At 46.0% G+C, this 22496-nt stretch overlaps 1 protein-coding gene across 1 annotated transcript in view; it reads left to right on the top strand.

The window, feature by feature from the left end:
• The window catches only part of Rdh10 (retinol dehydrogenase 10), a 28516-nt gene extending 17952 nt beyond the window's left edge, over positions 1–10564 (top strand). Inside the window, exons 3-6 of the mRNA XM_036178797.1 lie at positions 5500–5598; positions 6642–6787; positions 9031–9162; positions 9247–10564. Of these exons, the coding sequence (XP_036034690.1) occupies positions 5500–5598; positions 6642–6787; positions 9031–9162; positions 9247–9370 (501 nt within the window). The 3' untranslated portion in view covers positions 9371–10564. The remainder of the gene's footprint in view (positions 1–5499; positions 5599–6641; positions 6788–9030; positions 9163–9246) is intronic.
• The last annotated feature ends 11932 nt before the right edge of the window (positions 10565–22496 follow it).

Genomic DNA, 22496 nt, shown 5'->3' with positions numbered 1-22496 from the left:
GTAAGTGAAACTCGTTCTGTGTGTCTGACCTGCACCTGCACCGTGCCTCTCCACGTCTCAGAAGTTAGACTTTCCTGGGTCCCGCATTCTCCACATCCTTTCGTTGAACCTAATTCGTTCTGACACTGCAGCTGCAGGCTCCATATGCCTGGTCTGGTTAAGAGCACCCAGAGCAGTCTGGACAGCGGGCTGTTGGAAGTTAATTTGGTGTAAACGTAGCTTTCAAAGACTCCTCAAGCTGTGGCATGCAGAGTCCCTATGCAGCCACTTGCTTCTCTGTTAGGAAGGCCTGCTCAGAGTGTAAATGTGACCCTGCAGTCCCTTCCAGAGTGCCCAGAGCTTGAAGTGGGACCCCCAGGGACTGTGCAGATAGTATCAAGGAATGCCGCTTTCTCCTTCTTTTCCTTTCTAATGCCACTATCCCTTCGCTGCCCTCAGATTGAGGGGTTAGAGACTTGGAATAAAATGAATCACAGATTATTGAAGCCCTATCTTCACATTTTACAGCCTGAGTCAATTATTGAAGAGTTTTTGTTGTTTACAAATTGAGAGAAGGAGCACAAACACTAAACAGGCCTAGGTCCTTTCCAACTGTAAATGCACTGAACCCCCTTGTTTCAAGTCAGTTGGTATGGTGACCAACTGTGGCTTTTTTGGTGAAACACTAGTTTCTTCCTCTGTTTCTTAGACATGTGAACAAGATAAAGCAGAGTACAGTTGTCTGAATTTAAGTCAGGACCTAGGAAACCTTACCAACCACTGTGGGCATCAGCCAGCTAACGAGCCTAACCAGCTCCCCGGCCTGAAGACCCCATCTCGATTCTGGTCTGTCCAGTTGACTTAACACAGGCTTGGTGGTCAGTGCACTTCCCGAGTTACCCCTTTCAGATTGCACGTGCAGCACATGCTGGAGTTCTACCTGAAGTCACTTAGGTGTGAGGCTCAGATTTGCCCTGTGTGTTCTTCTAATGACTCTTTGAGACAGAGGTGACGATCGTGAACCTTAGCTTGAACTGACTGGTGTCATGGCAACTAGCACTTCACCTTTTGCTGGTCTCCACCTCACACATGCTACAATATTTGTGCACATTAATAATTCATTGCCAAGTGCCAGATTTCTTTGTGCTGTCAAGCTGTGTCAAGGACAGAATACTCTGTGCCATCTCAGATGTCATCTAGCCGACTGTTGAGGGCAAGAAGAGTCAGGAAGGAAAACTAGTTGGCTTGCTCTAGAAAAGTCCTGAAAATGCCATGTTTCCCAGCCACCCATTTGCAGTATTTTTCTTACAAAGTAAGAGACAAAGTTTATTTAGTAGCGTACCTCATACCTCATAGGCCAGTGTGCTTGTGGCAAGCTGTAGTTGTCCATATTCACTCAGGCAGCAGGGCAATAACTAAGCCTCAGTGTGCAGTCACATGTACTTGACTTCAGCAGGCCCAGGGGCACAGGCTTCAGGGACACTGGAGAGATCCTGATGTGGGCAATGATTGCCTCAGGCTTGTCACTGCTTAGCAAAGGGTAAGGCAGGAAACCTGCAGGCTGACTGTGTGGCCTCAGATGGCTTCACCTCTTAGTGTCAACAGCAAATTATAATGGGTATCATTAGGAGTGTAGTGCCTTGTAGCTTCACCTCCAATCGGACACTTTCTAAATGAAAACTGTGGGCCTTTGTCCTAAAAGTCAAATGCACAAAGGCCCATTCCATTTCCTTCATACAGAAGCTGTGCCTATTAGGCAAAGAAGTCATGTGCATCAAATGGAATATTAACCACTGTTACTTTAAAAACTAAGACTAAAAACGGTTTGTAACTGAACAAAAGAGCCCTCCCTACATCATATTACTAGCCACTCAGTTCTCTCCAGCAGTGCTGGTAGTGCACACATAAAGACTAACTATATGGCCATATTTGGATTGTTTTATTTCTGCCCCCTGTCTTAAACACAAAGTAGCTTCGCTTTCCAGATGACATTGCTGGTGGGTGAGATGGCCCAAGGACATCAGAGCAAAATTAGATCCAAATTACGTTGTTTTGACACTGTGTACCAACTGTCTTCTGTGAAAGGCAGACTGGAACTGACTTAGATTTAATGCACAGGTGAGTACAGAATTCTGCTCAAAGACAGGAGTGCAGGAATGGGACTAGTCTTGTCTCACTGATCACTGCTTGGCCAGATCATTACATGGTACCTGCAGATAGCCTGGCCCTCATCAGGACCTCACCTAAGCAAGAAGACCAAGATCTTACTGGCATTTTAGACTGTGCGGTTTCTTAGCATATAATGTCAAGTCCTTGTACTTACCTACATTAAGAACTTTTAAAACAAAAAAGTTAAAAGGTACTAAATTTATCCCTGTCTTTCAACACTAGGCAAACTTAATATAGACAATCCCTCCAACTCAGAATGGTTTGACTTGGGCTCCTTTGACTTTATGATGATTTGAGATGGTAATATGCTTAGAAGGAATTGTGTGTGCCTTGAATTTTTATCTTTCCCCGGGCTAGCATTAGATGCTGCAGTTGGTCTGTGCTTGTGCCCAGCTATAGACTTACACAAGTGGTCTGAATACACTTGCAGTGGGCCAGGAGAAGCTGGAGTGTTGGGTAGGTTTGTATAGTAAATGCCCTCTCAGCTTACAGTGAGTTTATAGGTCGGTTCATAAGTCCCTAGGAAGGACCTCAGATGACCATTAAGAATACATTCTTGGGGTTGGGGATTTAGCTCAGTGGTAGAGCGCTTACCTAGCAAGCGCAAGGCCCTGAGTTCGGTCCTCAGCTCTGGAAAAAAAAAAAAAAAAAAGAATACATTCTCCTGGAGCTGGGGTGATGCTCAGTTGGTAGGGGCTTACTGTACAAGCATAAGCACTTGACTTGGTTCCCCAGCACCCACAAAGAGGCCAACTATAGTGAATCCAAGCCTGCTACAGCTTGCAGGGGACAAGGATGGATCCCTGGCATTCACCACTCAGCCTGTCTAGCCAATCAGGGAGCTTCTGACAGTGAGAGACCCTGTCTCAAAATCTAAGGTGGAAAAGCAATAGAGGAAGATACCTGATGTTGCCCTCTGGCCTCCGCATGCACCCGTGTATACCTTAACCCACACGTGTGCATACAGAAGACAGTCATACATACACAGTTTTTAAATGAGCAAAGTTAAAATGTACGTTTTAGGCCTTTAGCTAATCTTTTTTTTGTTTTGTTTTGTTTTTTGTTTTTCGAGACAGGGTTTCTCTGTGTAGCTTTGCTTTGCGCCTTTCCTGGATCTCGCTTGGTAGACCAGGCTGGCCTCAAACTCACAAAGATCCGCCTGGCTCTGCCTCCCGAGTGCTGGGATTAAAGGCGTGCCCCACCACCGCCTGGCGCAAGACAGGTTTTGTTTTTGTTTTTTGTTTGTTTGTTGTTGTTTTGTCGGAGCTGAGGACCGAACCCAGGGCCTTGGCACTCTACCATTGAGCTAAATAACCAACCCCTTTAGCTAATCTTAACTAGACATTTAGAAGATGTAGATACTCTTAAGACTTCATACTTAAGGATATATTTTCTACTTTAGTTTGGAGTGTATATGCTCCTCTGCAAATTACTCTATTTCAGTTCTGTGCTATAGCAGCCACATAGAAGTTATAGATCCTGAAGTCAAGCCTTTAAAGGACCTGGAGCACCAGCTGTTTTGTGGTATTAAGTTGACCAAAGCAATTATTAGTAAATATTTGCCCTGCTCCTCTTTACTGCTACAAAGAAACACAATAGAACCAAAACATTGGTGTTCCTGACAGCAACAGTGTGCTGGCCCCATGTGGTGTGAGAGGGAATCTGCCCCAGTATTTTAAGACTGATGGATCCATGTCTCTGAGCTTGTCTGGGACAGCCAGACAAGTATAAAGCAAGCAGAGTGAAAACACTGTAAAATATATAATAATCTCTTAGGGTGAATGTTATACACTGTACAACTTTAAAGTGTAGAATAAGTCAAGTTGGTCTAGAATAATATTAAATAGCATGACCTAGGGCTGTATTTTGAGTGGCATGCGTGCTATATAATGCTTTGGGTTCAATCTCTGATATCATATACACGAAGACCAAAAAACCTTAAAGAATTATAGGGATTATAAAAATTAGTGAAGATATTATTGGAGATTTTAGTGATAAGGAGCATTTGAAAATCATCTAAAAACTAGGTAAATGAGTAATTAATATTACACAGTGGTTTATATAGGACAGGAATGAGGGCAGATAAAAGCGAGCTTGGTATGGGTTTCAAAGGAACCCAAACAAACAGGATGTGGTTTGGGGGATGGGGTGCTATGTGGCGATCCAGGAGACAGTCTGGGCAAGACCCTGAGACACTTGATGGAGATTCTTCATCTGGCAACTGCTCTATGAACTGGAGCATGGGAAGCCTCAAAATTAATGGACTGCTGTTCTTGATCTTGCCCTCATGAGTTATCCAAACACTAGAAATGCATGCTCAGAGCCTGATACCTTAGCAGGAGAGTGTCTGAAATGGAACGCAGCTCTTCTCCAACGAGGCTGTGCAGTGTTTTGTCTTTTAAGTTCATAAATCATGGGGACCAGTGCTGGCGGTAGACCATAACTCAACCGTGGACAGATTGCTCTTCACTGCTTTCTTTTAAGAAGCAGGTTATAAAACTGTTGGGAGCCTGGTGGGATGGTTTATAGATCATCTTAAGTAATTCGAAGGATCTTTTTGTTTAAATTCAGCCTGTGTCTTGGAGACAGGAGGCAGTAGTTAATAAGAAGCACATGCCCCTCTGCCTTTGCCACCTTGTGGGCCTGCTCTGTCATGGGAGGACATCTGCCTTTGTGGGAGAGACCCTGCAGGTGCCCCGCAGTGGACTGTGGTCCTTCAGTGCTCCAGGTCCCCATCAGTGCAGCATTCCCATCATGACACTGTTTCTCACTAACGTGGGTCTGTACTTTACCAATGCTTATGTTCTAAAATACCTCACCTCCTGCTAATCTACTTCGACTGTGAACCTTGAGGACTGTCACAGAGTGCTAGGATGGCTCTTCATTCATGGGCCTGTCACCTCGGAAGCATTGTCGTGAGGAAACCAACAGTATGGGGCACCTGCTTGTGGACAGACAGGCAGGCAGTTGCTCATAGACCAGAACACAGCTGAACCAGGGCATGAGCATGAGAAGGCCTCTGGCCCAGGATGGTTCAGATTAGCAGATCACTATCACTTGAAAGGTGATAAAGAGCCTTCTCCTAATGACTTTCTTCTCATCTCTGGACGGCAGCCCCCAAAGCTCTTGGGGTATAGCTTTGTTGGTCACGGCTTATAACAGGCCTAGCAGGGCAATGATAAGGTGCTAAGGTAGCCAGACACTTAAAGGAGCGTCTCCTTTTCATAGATGGAAGACGTTTTCAGATGAACTGGGAAATGTAATTTTTACGGCTTGGAGATTGTTCTGTGATCTGGGCTTTAGAGGAGATGTGGCCTGTCGGTTCTAAAGCTTGCATCTTGCTTCTTTCAGACCACCAAGGCCTTTCTTCCGACGATGCTGGAGATTAATCATGGCCACATTGTGACGGTCGCCAGCTCCCTGGGACTGTTCAGCACTGCTGGAGTTGAGGTTTGTCAGCTCTAAAGCATTTTCTTTGTTCACAGTTTGTCTTGCAGTGAACACATCACACGAGACCTGCTTCCACACCTTCTGGTCAGCCAGTGCTGTTTCCCTGTAATGCAGGACCAGCTGTGGAGGAGGGGTCCTCCTCCTCTGCCATAAAATTACTGGGACCAATTTACCAAGTTGTCACAGCATAGAGGGGGACAGGCCAGTGCTCAGACAGCCCATTTTCATTAGCAGCCTTGCTGCATGGTGGAAGGCACAGGGTCGAGAATGGACCCATGGAGTGACATGGCAGTGTGGGAGAACAGAGAAGTGAGGTCAGAGGTTCACATTCTGTTTGGTCCACCTGCCAAGAGCGATCGTTCAGTAGATGAGGTGCTTATGGCCAGGGGCAGGTGCTGTATAACTGTGTAGAACTGGACTTCTTAACCCGTTCTCAACTGTGTTCAGATTATAAAACATCTGCACACATTGTTCCCTAAGACTTGGCTTCCAGATGCCTAGAAAATTGGAAACAGCACTTCTTGCAAACATGTCAGTCTTTCTGTATCATGTGCTCTTGAGTTCTAGTTGAAGTTCAGAAGATGTGGTGGCTCTCACTGTTTTAACTTTAGATCAAAATAGCTTATAGCCCAAGTTAACTTGGCTTTGTTCTCCTTGTGTTAAGGTCAACAAACAGGTTTTCAGTCTCCTTCACTAAACAAGAGACCATTTGTAAAGTTTCCAGGCACTTCAAAGGGAAGCTCCTTTTCACTGCAGGCTTTAGCTTTCTTTCAGAGAACCCTTTGCAGTGACTTTCCCCAAAGTAACATGATACTTGGTTGATGTGGCAAAAAGCCTTCCTCTGTTTCTGTTGTTGCCTGGAAAATGTTGTTTCTCCTCTGAACCACATCAGATAGATGTCCTTTAAGACAGCTTCCTTCTCTTGCTTCGTTACCTAAACCTTTGGTAATGAACATCTAACTAGACGGGACCAGGAAGATGCAGATTAGTCAGGAACATGTGCGGAGACTCAGCATTTCTCTTCTCTCTCCCATCTTGCTCAGGATTACTGTGCCAGTAAATTTGGAGTTGTGGGTTTTCACGAATCTCTGAGCCATGAGCTAAAGGCTGCTGAAAAGGATGGAATTAAAACAACTTTGGTTTGCCCTTACCTTGTAGACACAGGCATGTTCAGAGGCTGCCGAATCAGGTCAGTAGAAACCCATCTTCTTACTGATATGTGCTGATATATTGTGTACCCTAATAAAATTTGCCTGAAGATCAGAGAACAGAACAAGCCACTAGATAGAGGCCAGGCAGTGGTGACACACACCTTTAATCCTAGCACTCAGGAGGCAGAGATCCATCTGGATCTCTGCGAGTTCAAAGCCACCGTGGACTGCATGAGATTGACTCAGTCTAGGAGAGAAAACAGAACCAGGCAGTGGTGGCACACACCTTTAATGCCAGTACTGGGAAGCACACATGACTTTAATCCCAGGAAGTGACGGCTGGGCAGAGAAAGCCACATAAGACGTGAGGAGACAGGAACTGAAGGCTTTTCGGCAGAAGCCTCCCTTTCAGTGAGAGGTTCTTTTGGCTGGAGCCTTTCAGGCTGGGGAGTTGGTAAGGTCAGAGGTGGCTGGGGCTCACTCTGCTTCTCTGATCTTTCAGCTTTCACCCCAATATCTGGCTCGGGATTTTTTATTGAAAGACCGATTTGCAATTCATGTCATACTGATACACCAGAGCAACATTAGGAAGATGTGTGGAGTTGACGCTCAGTCACTTTAACTGTCAGTAGACCATCAGCCCAAGATGAGTGGTGGCACCTGTCTGTAACCCCACAGCACTTCTTGAGGGGCGGGGCAGGAAAATCGTCACAGTTGGAACCCAGACTAGTCTACATGGTGAATTCCAGGCCAGCCAGGGCTGCAAAGTGAGACCTAGCTAAGAGAGAAGTTCTCCAGTTAAGGTCTGCAGCGTGGATGTATAAGATTGACAAGTGGGGGTTTGATGCCATGCTGGGATTAATTCCAAGTATCAGACAGGAATGGACTTCTCTCCATCCTCTGGCAGGACGTACAAATACCCAGGACTTTTCTTAGAAGCTGCATCCTTAAGAGTTCTTTTATTTCTCTACTATGAGTGTTGGCAGATAGATGATGGCTCCAGGAGAAAAGTCCTCAATGTGACTTAACCTGGGTATAAAACAGTGTCACCGTCACAAAGGATTAACATGCCGTTTTTCCTAAAAAGACTGAATGTCACACTCCAGATTTGAAAGGTTTTTTTCTTTTCTCTAGCAAGTGTATATAGCTAGACTCAGCATAAGAAGATGAAATCATTTAGAGTTACTAACAATAAGATGGAATCCTCTCACACTTGAGAAGGAGGCATATGGAGATATAAATACCTAAACATTGGGTTTTACCTGACAGGCTTTCAACAGAGTAAACATAGCTGTGAGTCAGCAGAGACACTTGCTGACATGGAGAGCTGTGTGTGGGTGAATTTGCAAGGCAAAGGACAATAGTCAAGCCCCCTGTTGGTTGGGGACTGTTCTTAATGAGTCAACAAGTGATGGAGAGTGGCTTGAGTCATTTCAGTCACCTGCTGGTGCTGAGTCTAGACTGAGAAATTAGCTCTAGGGCCTGGGATGTGGCTCAGGGTTGGAGGGTGTGCTTATGAGCATGTGCAAGGCCAGGGTTTGGTTCCCAGCTCAAAAAGAAAAATGAGAGAGAGACAAGAACTTGAATTCTGGGTCTGCCTCTTATCCTTGCCTATACCTGTGTTGTGCCTGTGTGCCTGTGGTGTGTGAGTTTGGTTCTGCATGGGAACCTGTTGCTGAGGGTCCTGTTTCCCACTGAGCAGAGTGGCAGGTGCAGAGGTCCAAAGCTGATAGACAATGAGTGGTAAGAAGGAAGAGGCTTTGACAGGTATTTAACGTGCGATTTAACACATTAAAATGAAGGTAGGCCCTTAGACTATAGTCTGGCAGGCCTTTGCCAGCCTCGTGAAGTGTGGCTCTGGCAGTTTCATTCTAGAAAAGGCAGCAGAGTTGCTTAGGCACAGTTTTAGCCATGCCTAGTAGAGAAAGCTGCACCACTTGATAGAGTTTTATGTTTGTGATAACAAGTACCTCCTTTTTCTATACAAAGAAAGCATCAGAATGATTTGAAATGCATCTTATAAAGCATCTCAACAAGCAAATCTCATTTTACAGAAAAGCCAACTTATTTTGCTTATTTTTCTCCTAATTTATTTACTAGATGATTAAAAAATGAAGTGTGTTTATAATAGGAAAATGTGAGGCAAAACAAAAATACCATGAAGGAAGCAAAATGTTCAGAAAATCTTGTCCCTCAGTCCACATCACAGTATTTTGCTTTATTGTTTTCAGTCTTCCATATTGTGTTAATTCTGAATTTTGTTTTTAATATAAAATTCCAGAAAAGAAATCGAGCCCTTTTTGCCCCCCCTGAAACCTGATTACTGTGTGAAGCAGGCCATGAAGGCCATCCTCACCGACCAGCCCATGATCTGCACCCCCCGCCTCATGTACATCGTGACTTTCATGAAGAGGTAAGTGAGGGGTCCTGCCCTGCCTGCCCCAGACCTGAAGGAATGCATGGCCTGCCATTTGCTAACTCTGCCTTTCCTCTGCAGCATCCTTCCTTTCGAAGCAGTTGTGTGCATGTACCGATTTCTAGGAGCCGACAAGTGTATGTATCCCTTTATTGCTCAAAGAAAACAAGCCACAAACAATAATGAAGCAAAAAACGGAATCTAAGAGTGCTGTGTCTGGAGGGCCGCTTCTGTCAGGGTGGCTCAGGCCATGCGCATCAGCAGTACTGACAGCCTCTGGATTCTAACCCCACGTCAACTTTTTTTTCTAATCAGCTTTTTAAAAAATAATAAAATGTAAATTAACTGACTAGGGTGCTTGAAAAATGTGAGCGTGGGTTTTTGCCAATGGGGGCTTTTTTAGACAGGGCCCTAAAAATGAGTCCAGTATTTAGACAAGCACTATGTGACATCATTATTTTTTTAATGAACAGAAAGTCTAGAAATGATGACTACAGTGTGTGTCATGTGTATAATTCTGAATTCCCACAGAATTCACTCACTCATTCATGATCGTGAAAGTCTAGCCAGCTGGTGCCCATGTGCGTGGAAAGGCTGGTTGTGCTGTGTTTTGTCTCGGGCTCTGGGTCCCACTCATGCAAGTGTGGGTGTCTTCTTGCTCATGCTGTCTGTGGGGATAGCTCTGATAAAGGGGAATTCTTTGATGTCCATTCGAGATCAGTGCTGTCTGAACATCACGGCCAAGGCCAGAGGGTCTCTTTGTTACACTAGTGTGACTGAAATATTAGATGACTTTTAAATTCGATCCCTCAAATACTAAGTGGAATGTTTAGAGACCTGATTAATCAAAAAGATTGGACATTTTCTACCTGTGAATTTTGCTGCATATAGAAAGTGCCCTTTCTTCGGGGGCTGCAGAGTCATGTTTGGGAGAGGGGGACCTTGTTGACAGAACACAGCAGCTCTACAAAGAAATTTTCTGAAAATGGGAATTTCTGCATTAAAAAGTACCCATGTTTGTGCCAACTCTGATTAGTGTGGGGAACAAATCTTGTATGGAGTATTGTGGAAGGCTGTAAAGATTTCTTTGAAAGGTTTATTCACATTGTAGAACAGCAAATGACATTTTTACAGTATTTTTTTGTAAAGCAAACTATTTTGTGCCTTGAATTTGGTATATGTGTATTAGTGAAACATTGTAAAAGTGAATCTCTACCTCTGTATCTACATGTGTACCATCCTCTTGTAAATGACTATGAACTATTATGTGATTGCTTTTGTTTGTTTGTTTTAGGATGTCTTGTTTAAACAGTGACCAATGTTTAAGGCTGTTAAAATAAGCCTACTTTTACTAATCGGGAAGTTTTCTAAAGGACTAATTAAATACTTACATAACTGACTGTGTGGTTATTAACTGTCGGCAACATTATAAAGAAAAGCATTGTGGGTTTTTCCCCTCTTGTCCTCTCCTGAGTTACTTAAAGAAAAATGTTTGAATGTGGTCACACTTAGGGTGGGTTTCATGTACTCCAATCTCAGTGCACGTCTACCTATAGTAGGTACTTCTTCAAGAGCTTGCTTACAGATGGGAAGAGAAAACCCTATTGCTTACATTAGTGTGGGTGTGTCACTGTACCGGGTCCCATATTCTGTAACTGCCCTGGCTTGTACATTTGCATCTCTCTCTCTCTCTCTCTCTCTCTCTCTCTCTCTCTCTCTCTCTCTCTCTCTCTCTTGATATTTCCAGTGTTTCTCTGTGTAGCCAGACCATGCTGCCATGCTGGCCTCAAACTCAGAGAGATCCACCTGTCTCTGCCTCCCTAATGCTGGGATAAAAGGCGTGCACCACCACCCTAGGCCGGACTTCTCATGAACGGCAGCCAACTACACCTTGAGGCATTGTAACAGTGAATTTACTGGCTGCTGTTTAATTTTCAGTTATGGATTTAAATAAGTGCTTTGAAGTAGTGTTCTAACAATGTTGGGTGAGACCATTATTTTCCCAACTAACCTAGGGTATGCAAAACCATCCTGGCAAAGTTTCTGCTAATTTAATAGCCTGTTCATCAGCCTTAAAGCCAAGGATCCTTGTCACATTTCATTTTGTTCTCATGTGTTGGAATCTAACCTATTTCATTTTTCTTTGGTTTTCTTTTATAAAGTGCCATCGTCAAGTTCAATAACTTTTCTGTCTTTCCATGTCCCATCCCAGTTGAATTACTCCTGGGCTAATTCACATTCTGCTCCTGTCTTTCCCGTGGCTGAGCCAGTCTGGAAGGGACTAGTGTTGATGGCGGGTTGAGAACTGCAGGGTCCCCCTTGCTGGATGTCTTCACCTAGCACCATATTCAGGTAGTGACCGGTGTGGACGTGTGCACCTCTGTACATCTGTGCCGTGCTTCCTCAACAGGAACTCTTCTGCTCAGGCCCCCCTGCTTCCCCGGGCCCCAGCCCCACCCCCACCCCGTTCACTTCCCTTCCCCCTCCTGCACCTCGACAGCAATGCTGACTCCTGAGTTCTCTTTGCTGTCATTGGGCGGGCAGATCCTGTGAGTGCTGGGACCACAGGGCTCAAGGCCGACCTCCTGGGGAGCCTCCCTTCTGTCTCTAGCCAGCACTAGCCCTGTCTGCTCTAACTTTTCAACGAGTTTAAGGATAATCATATCGAGATGGACTCAGAAATCAAGTTTCAAAGCTGACAAAGATGAATTCTAACTACTGTCATCCCCTTGATCTACTGGGTCTGCTGCTCTGTCATAGAAGATTAGATTGCCTTGACAGGATTGAGCTACATAAAGCCACTCTGTGCGTGTGTGCCTGTGTGTGTGCACGCGAGTGTGGTTTTTTGTTTTTGTTTTGTTTTTCAAGACAGGGTTTCTCTGTGTAGCTTTGCACCTTTCCTGGAACTCACTCTGTAGATCAGGCTGGCCTCGAACTCACAGAGATCCGCCTGCCTCTGCCTCCTGAGTGCTGGGATTAAAGGTGTGCGCCACCACCGCCTGGCCTCTTTGAAAGACTTTACCTTTCTAATTTTCCCAAAAAAAAAAAAAAAAAAAAAAAATGAAATTCCATTTTCTCTTCCCTTCCCTTCCCTTTCTCTCTCTCTCTCTCTCTCTCTCTCTCTCTCTCTCTCTCTCTCTCAATTTGTTTTTTCAAGACAGGGTTTCTCTGTCCTGAAACTCATTCTGCCCACTCTGGCCTCAAACTCAAAGATCTGCTTGCTTCTGCCTTCCAAGTGCTGGGATTAAAGGCATGCTCCACCACCATCTAGCAAAAAAAAGTCTTTTGGGGTTGTGTTTGTTTTTTAAGACAGGGTTTCTCTGTGTAACAGCCCTGGCTGTCTGGAATTCAGCTCTGTAGACCAGGCTGGCCTTGAACTCATAGAGATCCACCTGCCTTTGCCTCCGAGTGCTGAGATTAAAGGTGTGCGCCGCCGCCGCCACCACCACCACCACCCGCCTGTGAAGTGCCGTTTTCAAAGATTGTTTTCCAACTAGCAGAAATTATTCTAAATTGGTGCTGACCTGGATCTTGGATATTTGTTTTGCTTCCAATTAAAATATAAAGTCGGTGGGGATTAGGGAGACAGGTAAGCCCTTTCTGTGCCAAATGCATTGCCCACACTGCACCTACGTACAAAAATGAGTGGGGGAAATCAAAGCTGTAAGGGCCAGAAGTGGCCAGCTCGCGAAGGGGCCACGCAGATCCACAGATAGCATGTACACCAGGCATCTGCACCAGGGACTCAGTCTACAGTTCATTTCAATGCCAGTACCTTTACACATGGCAGGCATGAAGCCTCAGACTAGAGTGAGGTCTCAGCAAAGAGGGGAGAGAAATGTCAGCTGACATAGGGTTGGTAGCATTCCAAGGAAGCCCCAGAAGTCAACAAATTCATTGTGGCTAAAACAACATAGGAAAAAAGTGGCCTCCGCTCTCTAAGAAGGTACCATCTTGAGAATAGCCATCCTTCTGGATGGGAAGCAGCTCCTTACAATATGGGAAGAAAGTGAAATACTTGAGCTGATGGAATCTGAGCAGATGCTGGGCAGACACTACAGTAGCCGGCTGATGGAACTGCTGTCTGTAAGTCAGGGGGCAGTGAGAACAGAGATCTCGGGGTTGAACTGCACAGATTTCACTTGCCAGCTCTCAGAGCTGAAGAGCAGCAGCATGCTACCCACAAGGAGTCAAGGGGTTTTCAGTGGAAAGAGGAGGCTCCACACAGCTTTAAAAATGTTACATTTGGGGGTGTGCCTGGCAATGTAAGCCCATATAATCTTGGGAGGCTGGGGCAGGGGGACCAAAAGTTCTAGCCCGCCTGAGCTACAGAGTGAGTTCAAGGCCATCCTGTGCAGCTTAGTGGGCCCATGTCTCAGTAGGAAATGGCTGAGTATATGGCTCAGTGGCAGAGCACTTGCCTTAGCACATACACAGCTCTGGGTTCCAACCCTGGTACTGGGAAAAGAGAAGGAAGTCATGTCTGGGATGCAGGGTGCTTGTCATTGGCCTACAACTGGACATGGGCCCCTGCCCTTAGGAAGGAGATTGTTCCTGGGTCTCGAGAGTCATAGAGGCTGTGAAACAGGCAAACCCAGCTGTGGGGAGGTAAGAAAAGAAGAGATCTAGGGACCCAGCTTGGCAGCAGGTCATAAAAGCTGACAGACTGAGGTTTGGAACTTCCTCTCCCAAGGTAAAACCCAACTAGAAACAGCGTCCTCCTGCCTGGACCCAATCTCTAGCCTGAGTCACACTTCAGAAATCTCAGTTTGTCCCAAAAAACTGTGTGTGTGGCCAGCCCTGCGGCAGGGGCCCACAAGGGTGAAGAACGGTGTTAGCAGATTGCACATGATGTCTTTAACCTTCCATTTGGGTTTCTAGTAACTGAATCCGTTGTTAAAACACCAAAGGAAAGTTCTTGCTAAGTGAAGCCTGGAAGCTGTTGATCTCTGGCAGGAACAGCTTCAGTGTGCAGGCAGTGTTTCATGAGAACCCAGGGGGAAAACATCTCAAGATTCACCAAATAGATACATGGTGGTTTAAATGCACTCATTACGTGACAAAGCATGAAACAGGCAGCTTCTGTCAATCTGCTCACAGCAGCAAGTTCTATCTGGTCCCTGAAACATTATCCTCACTGGGGCCAAGACCTGCCAAAGGCAGAGCCCAGATCCAGATGTGTGTGCCTGCCCTCCAGAGAATGCCAAGGCAGAGAGTTTGGGGCCTCAGCTCTGCTCCTACACACTCTCAGCTCTTCCTGGGTTTACAGTTACTTAGGGATGGCAGAGCACTCAAATGTCCCATGACCTGTCTCCCTCAGAGGATGCTGAAGGACACATGGCCCCTCCTTCCAGCAAGTCGTGATTCCCAGGGTGTATGTCTCATTGCTCTGTTTCCATAGAGAGCTTAACATAATGCCTTCCAGGAGCTCCTACCAACCTTTTTAGCTATGGCTGTTGAAATCTTTGTTACCATGAGCCAAAAGCAAGAGTCTTGATTAGCAAGAAAAACAAAGCATCCTCTGCCCAGATTCGAAGCTTGAGGTTTTGTTGTCAGGGTGATTGAAACCATGCTGCAGGGAGATATGTGTATGCCTACAGCCAAGAAAAATGCCCCCTTCCCTTGCCCATACATCTTGGGTGGTCCACCTAGACTCCACTGCAGGCCTCCCCTCCCCCTAGAGAAGAGCCAGGAGCCTAGCTCCTTCACCTCAGCCCTCCCCCACCCTCCCCACCCTGACACACACATGTGTAAGCCTGCCCTGTCTTCAGCCAGCCCATCTCATCCAGAGCCTGAGTGGTCCAGGTGCCTGCTGGACAGGTGATCACCCTAGGCCCAACATGGACATGTTATGTGTGTCGGCAGCAAGGCATCCTGTGGAGTTGTGCTGGAACAGACTGAAACGTGTCCTCCAAGAAGATACAATGAAGTCCTGAAAGTGTACCCAGGTGTAGACATAGTATGTCTGCAGGAGGAACCAAGATGAGACCAGACAAGGATCAGAATGGCCCTTACCAAAAGAGACTTGGAGGGTGAGGGATGCAGTCCAGTGGGTAGAGTGATTGCCTAGTATATACAAAAGCCATGGGTACCATCCCTAACACCGCATGAAACCAGGTATGGCATACGCCTATAATTTCAGGTGGAGGAAGGAGGGTCAGAAATTCAAGACCAACCTCCGCTACACAGTGAGTTCAAGGCCATCCTGGGGTATATGAGATCCTGTCTCAAAAGAAGCTAGAGGGGTAGGGCAGGGAGGTGTAGGGGAGTGACAACAGGCAGAAGGCATGACACAAAGCTGGAAACAGAGGGTGTATACCAAGTCCCAGGGCTAGGAGAAAGGTGCGGAGCGTTGTCCTTAGCAGAAAGAGCCAACCTGCTGAAACTCTGATTCCCGTGGCCAGCCTCCAGAATTGTAAAAGAATAGACCTTTGTTGTTTCAGTTTTGCAGTGCTGCGAATGGAACCCAGGACACTCACTGCATGTGGAGGCAGGTACTCTATCATTGAGCTGATCCCCAGCCTGACTCCTCTCATTTTAAGCCACTCAATTGAAATGCTTTTCCTGCAGACTCAACCTCAGCATCTACTGTCAGTTTGAACGCAAATCCTGCTTTGCCTGTCCCTGACCAGACGCTCGGGCCTTGTCTTCACGTTGTTACTTCTCAGTTCCTTCATGTACACATTGGAAATAATAGCAGGCCCTTTGTCAAGAGTGCTGAGGATAGGGGAGGATGTGCAGAATGGACTTGAACAGGGCCTCCCACACCTTGTAGTCTTTCTTTTTTGTCTGCCTGTCTGTCTGTCTGTCTATCTATCTATCTATCTATCTATCATCTATCTTACTCTATTTATTGAGACAGGGTTTCTCTGTAGCTCTGGCTGACCCGAAACTCACTCTGTAGACCAGGCTGGCCTCAAACTCAGCGATCTGCCTGCTTCTGCCTCCTGAGTGCTGGAATTAAAGGTGTGTGCTACCACTGCCTGGAATTTTTCCTTCCTTCCTTCCTTCCTTCCTTCCTTCCTTCCTTCCTTCCTTCCTTCCTTCCTTCTTTCCTTCCTTCCTCTTTTTCTTTCTTTCTTTTTTTTTTTTCTTTTTGATACAGAGTCTTACTCTGTAGACCAGGCTAACCTCAAACTCAGAGATCCCCTGCCTCTGCCTCCTGAACACTGGGACTAAAGGTGTGGGCCACCACCCTGGCCTTCCTTGTATGCTTTCAATAGATTGAGCTAGGCTGAAACAATGAAACTACCCTCACGCAACTTTGTATCTTACAAAGGAGCAACTGCACATGCTCACCTTAACAGCAAGCAGGAGGGGCAGTGGCAGTCAGTAGTCATACCCCAGTCCCTGTTTCTAGCATTGTTTTTATTTCAGATGGCATATGCCTGTTCTCAGATATTGTCTGGGCACCGGACAGTTCAGTCCAATTTCTGACACTTCCCCAGAATGAACACAGAAGACACAGTAAGTGGTTCAGTAACAAAACACTGCCCCTATCCCAGACGCCAGCTGCAAAAGGGTCCCCAGGCTACTGTCCTAGCTGATTACAAATTCAGGAGCTTCCATAACCCCACTCGGGACTAATGCCCTCAAATGGCACAGAACTCAGGAAAACACTGTAGTATTTCAAAAATGCAGATGAACAGTGAACTAGACAATATGCAAGGCAAGGGGTCCGGGAAAAGGTGTAGGTCCACGCTCTCCCCAGGAACACGGTGTGCTCAACAACCTAGAACTCTCCACCTTAGAGTCCTCGGGGTTTCTTTTGGTCACTGTTTTTCATTGTTCTGCCCTGGGTTGCCTTGTCTTACTTTGAGACAGGCATGGTAGTGTTATCCTTGTAGCCTGAAGCTTGACCTCTATAGCCAAGGCTGGCCCTGAACTTCTGATCCTCAGGCCTTCACCTCCAGAGTGCTAGGACTGAACACCTTCATCATCACACCCAAAGAGCAGTTCAAGAGGTTTTTTTGTTTGTTTGTTTGTTTTTACAGGTGAATAGAGAGGTACACTTCTTTTCTCCCTAGCACTCAGGAAACAGATGCAGGGGGATCTTTTTGAGTTTGAGGCCAGCCTGGTCTACAGAGTGAGTTCCAGGATAGCCAGGACTACCAGGGGACTCTGTATCAAACTAAGTAAATAAATAAACCGTAGAATAAGATGTTTTATCTAGGCTTTTGTTATGTGGTTACTCAAACCATTGGGCACTCCTTGATGGATCCCATTTCCTCTTCTCACCCCAGAGTAGGATGGTGGTTAAAACTCCCTTCAGCCTCTAAGAGATAATGTGAAACTCTGCACGTGCCCAATCTCCATTAACATAAACTTACATATGATTGAAAGAGGTGCCTTATGCATAAAAAGAAAAACTACTACCTTCTTAGAAACAAAGTTTTAGGAGCTCTATGTGGGAACTGAAGACAAAGCTCAGATATGTTTGGGGTGGCATTTAATTTGTGTGTGTGTGTGTGTGTGTGTGTGTGTGTGTGTGTGTGTGTGAAAGTAAGTTTTATTATACTCTTTCTACTCTACTGTAGTTAATTACTGTGCACCTAAGGACACGGCCTCTCTTGTTTATCTCAGGGGGCTTGGTCCTAGCACTGCACAGAGCCAAATACATAGTACTTGTTCAATAAATATGGCCTGGGCTCCTCTGCATTCTTCAGATACCTATAGTCTATGATCTAGAAATAGGATCATGTCAACATCTGCCTTAAAGGAACTTCCCACATCTCTTGCATATGAATGCACTGGTTTTCCTCGCCTCCGTTGCTTCCAAGGAGCTGCTAGAAGGAAGACATCCATGATATATAGACTCTAAAGGCCTTGGCTCTTACCAGTCTCTCCTGGGTGCAGAGTTAGAGAAAGCCAGAGAAGTGGGTGAGATCCTGCCAAGGCCAATCAGATCAAATAGGGAAAGCCTTCCCAAGCCCTCACGCTATCTGGCATTTAAGGGAATAGAACAGAAATTAGGCAGACAGAGAGAAGCCTATAAAACCACTTGGCTGGAAGTGACAATGAAAGCTTGTCTCTAAGGGAAGAAGGAGTGGAAGTCTGGTGTCTGCAGCCTGCTGCTTCATTTCCGCCCTGTGTTCTCCGCCTTCGGTGCCGGCTGGCCATTGTCAGGTTTTCTGAGACGGAAGGCAGGATGTTGAGGGTCTTGGAAAAGCCCCCGGAACTGCACCTGAGGTGCTTTCCTCCTGAGGGCTCTGGAGCCTAAGTCCCTGCCCTCACATTCCTGGAGGCCTGAGAGCCAGGAAACGCACAATGTGGCCAGGGAGTGAAGAAATGAATATGGCTGTCATGGAAGGAGCTGGATGCAGCAAAAGCTGCAGCCCAGGGGAGATTCCCTAACCACAGATCCTCCAGCTGCTCAACTTCCTGTGCTCCACCGCCTGGATTGTGTCTCTGGAGACCTTCCCCTGGCCAGCTGAAAACCCAGGAACCAAGTTCCTTACCTGCAGCATACACAGCATGGAGCTCAAGAGAACTCAGGAGAGCTGGGACTGCAGAGCCCTAGAACAGAACTTTTGGGAAGGAGCTGCACTCAAGCATCAGAGGGTTTATTTGAGTGAGCCACAGATTAGGAAGTTTGTTTGTTTGAGACCTTTCTGTTTATCCTCCACAAGGGAGTGTCAGTTTGAAATAGCTTATCGTAGAAAGGAAGAGGTATTTTATGGACTGATGGGATACTAAGTGACTTTGGATGTCACCTAAAACAGAGAGGATGAAGTTTGGAGCAGAACCTGCCTGTCAGCCTACTAAGTGCTCTTTGGCTGCATAGGTTTGCAGGCCCAGGTTTGTAATTGGCCTTATTGCCTCTAGCATTGTTCTCTTTGTTTCACACCCCTAAAACCCCCTCCGGGGAGGCAGGAAAATCCAAGGGGGGGGGGGGACACAGACAGAGAGAGAAAAAGAAGAAGAAGAAGAAGAAGAAGAAGAAGAAGAAGAAGAAGAAGAAGAAAAAAAGAAAGAAAGAAAGAAAGAAAGAAAGAAAGAAAGAAAGAAAGAAAGAAGGAGGAGGAAGAGGAGAAGAAGGAGGATGTGGTGGTTCACATTTCCATGTCAAATGAAATGATAAACCTTTTGGGGGAGCATATCCCAGTCTTAAAATAGCCATGGAAAAGACTAGAATGCTCCACCCTATTGGCAGGAACAGAAAGTGAGCTAGCCCTTTAAAACCTACAAACGAGCCAGGCATGTTGGTATATGTCTATGATCCCAGTATTTGGGGTATAGAAGCAGAAGGCTCTTGAGATCAAGACCAGCCTGAACTGTGTAGGCAGATGTGGTCTCAAAAACACGAAGTAAAAGGAAATAAAACTAGAAATTGCATGTGAGCCAGCAGTTGCGTGTAGATGCCCCCCCCCCCAAAAAAAAACTGAACGTGCACTCAACATGCACTCATATTTTTGTAGCAGATCCCACACAACAGCTAACAGGCGAAAGCAGCCGAGGTAAACACAACAGAAACACTCAGGAATGTTGGGCAACTGATCGGGTAGAGAAGTGAGGGCTGGAGACACAACTCCCTGGGTGAAGTTGACCACAAGAGCACGAAGTGTGAAGAACTGAGTCTGTGTCCCCAGCACCCATAGAAAAGGCCAGTCAGGGGACCCAGTGCTGGCTGCTGTGGACAGGAATGGCTTCGGGCTTTCGCTGGCCAGCTGCTGTTGCCAAAAAGAAGTTAGTCAGGCATGCATGGTGTATATCTGTGGTCCCAGCTATTTGGGAGACTGAGGCAGGAGGATCCCCTTGAGTTCCATAGTCTGAAGATAGCCTGAACAACATAATAAGACCATGTTTGACAATCCTCCTCATTGTCATCATGATATATACTCTAACATGGATGAACCTGGAGGGCCTTTGTGCACCACGTAAAACAAACCAGTTACAAAAGGGCCTGTGGGTGTAAGGGTCTTATTAAATAAACACAGAGGCAAATGCAGAGTTAAAAGCCCAAGAGTAGTAGCTTAAAGCCCAGAGCAGTAGCTTAAAACCACCTTCTTACCCTTCCTGCCACTGCTGTCCTTCCCCTCAGCAAGAGACCTACTTCTTGTAGATCTGTCTTTTTATTGACTTTCTGTTCTGCCTTCTCATTGGTTGTAAACCCAACCACATGACCTCCTTGTCACTGCCTGGCTATACAGACCTCCAAGTCTTCTATGGTTGGGATTGAGATTAAAGGCCTGTGTCTCCGTGCTGGCTGTATCCTTGAACACACAGAAATCTGCCTGTCATGTGATCTGGATTAAAGGTATGCACCACCACCGCCCAGCTTTTGCTATGGCTTGCTATTAGCTCTGACCCCCAGGCAACTTTATTTATTAACATACAAATAAAATCACATTTCAGTACAAATAAAATATCACCATAAGGGCCACACTATATTATGATTCTGTTTTTTGTTTGTTTGTTTGTTTGTTTGTTTGTTGTTGTTGTTGTTCTTTCTGAGACAGGGTTTCCCTGTGTAGTTTTGGAGCCTATTCTGGAACTCACTCTGTAAACCAGGCTGGCCTCAAACTCATAGAGATCCACCTGCCTCTGCCTTCTGAGTGCTGGGATTAAAGACGTGTGCCACCACCGCCTGGCTTATGATTCCATTTATATGAAACACCTAGAATTTTTGCAACCATTGAGGTAGAATAAGGGTTTGTGATAGCTGGTGGGGGGAGAGTGATATTGTTTAATCGGCCCCGTGTTCCAGTGTGGAAGACAGAGAGTGGCTGGACATTGGTTCCATAGTGACGTTTATTTTAAATTGTTAAGATGGCAAATGTTACCAAGGAGATAAAATGTGAATTTTAGGACATCTTTTCTTTTAGGTTCATATTGTGCATATTAAGTGCATCCTGTAGTGTTGCTCTGCCAGTCAAAATAGCATTTTTCATTTTAAGAGCTAAGGATCTGTATGTTGCCTGGGATGGCCCTGCACTCCATACTCATGTGATCCTCCTGCCCCAACAAAAACTATAGACAGCCACCACCACACTTGGCCACCACAAAGTGACTTGAAGTTCTGGTGGATATAACCATGGATATGTGTAAAATTTTAGACTTGCCTAGCTTGTTTGGGACATTTAAGTAGACACAGCTCATGTTCTCCAAAGCCAATGTCATTCTCGACTGTGTATGACCAGAAAGGAAGAAACCACAGGACGGACACACAGCCCTTAATCCAAGGCTTGCTGCCCAGCCAGCCCAGCCCAATTAAGTGAGCCCCAGGTCAGTGAGAGATCTTCTCCCTGACAGCTCCTGAAGAACCACAGCAGGGTTGACCTGGCCTCCACACATACATGTACACACACATGCACACACTTGCACACACTAACATGCGCATGTAGGCTAGGCACTTAGGCACTGAGAGATAAGAGTACACCAGTGTCTTCATGCTTAGGAAGGTGCTTCCCAATGGGAATGATCTGGCTAGCCTACGGTAGATGGAAATGGAGAACCTGATTTCCCCCTCCATAGCAGATGGCCTAAGGTCTGAGAAGCCACAAAGTTGGGGTGCTGTTGGGCACCCGGGAGCTTGGAGGCAGCCTGCAGAGCCCAGTGTGGCTCCGGAACAGCCAAGCAGTAACCCTAAAGAAGGAACTGAGGTCATCCAAAGTCACAGACCCCTATTCCAGTCTGGAATTTGACGCCAATGATCCCTGGTAGGAACCAGGATACCCTGGACTCTATCCTCGGTAACTCCTATAAGCCTGAGCAACGCAGCCCAGGCTTCTATGGACTCTGATTGCCTTCGTGAGGAATATCAGTTGGAAGACTGTATATTGCTTTTGTTTGTTTTGTTTTGTTTTTCGAGACAGGGTTTCTCTGTAGCTTTGGAGCCTGTCCTGAACTAGCTCTGTAGACCAGGCTGGCCTCGAACTCACAGAGATCCACCTGGCTCTGCCTCCCGAGTGCTGGGATTACAGGCATGCGCCACCACTGCCCAGCATATATTGCTTTTTGGAATATGCAAGGTGCAGTTGTGCTGGCAATGGAAGTCCACAATTGCTACTGGTGTCCCAGCACTAACAGTCGTGGGGTGTTTGGTTTTTGCATTATGCCTTTGTACATTTTTAAATTTACTTTAGTTCCATTTTATTTTTTTTTATAGTGCTGGAGACTAAACATGCTAGGCAAGTGTTCTACCACAGAGCTACATATCTAGCTTACCTTGTTAATTGTGTGTGCACACGCATATGCTCGTGTGCTCATGTTTATGTGGGAGAGGTGCATGTTAGTGTGTGCAGGTGCATATACGTGTGCGTACTTGTATGTGTGGAGGCCAGGTCAACCCTCTTGTGGTTCTTCAGATCTTCTCCCTGACCTTGGACTTA

This window comes from Onychomys torridus, chromosome 2 (assembly GCF_903995425.1).
Source record: "Onychomys torridus chromosome 2, mOncTor1.1, whole genome shotgun sequence".
Classification (NCBI taxonomy): Eukaryota; Metazoa; Chordata; class Mammalia; order Rodentia; family Cricetidae; genus Onychomys; species Onychomys torridus.
Note: the sequence above shows the minus strand (reverse complement) of the source record. Positions and strands in the feature narration are given on the sequence as shown.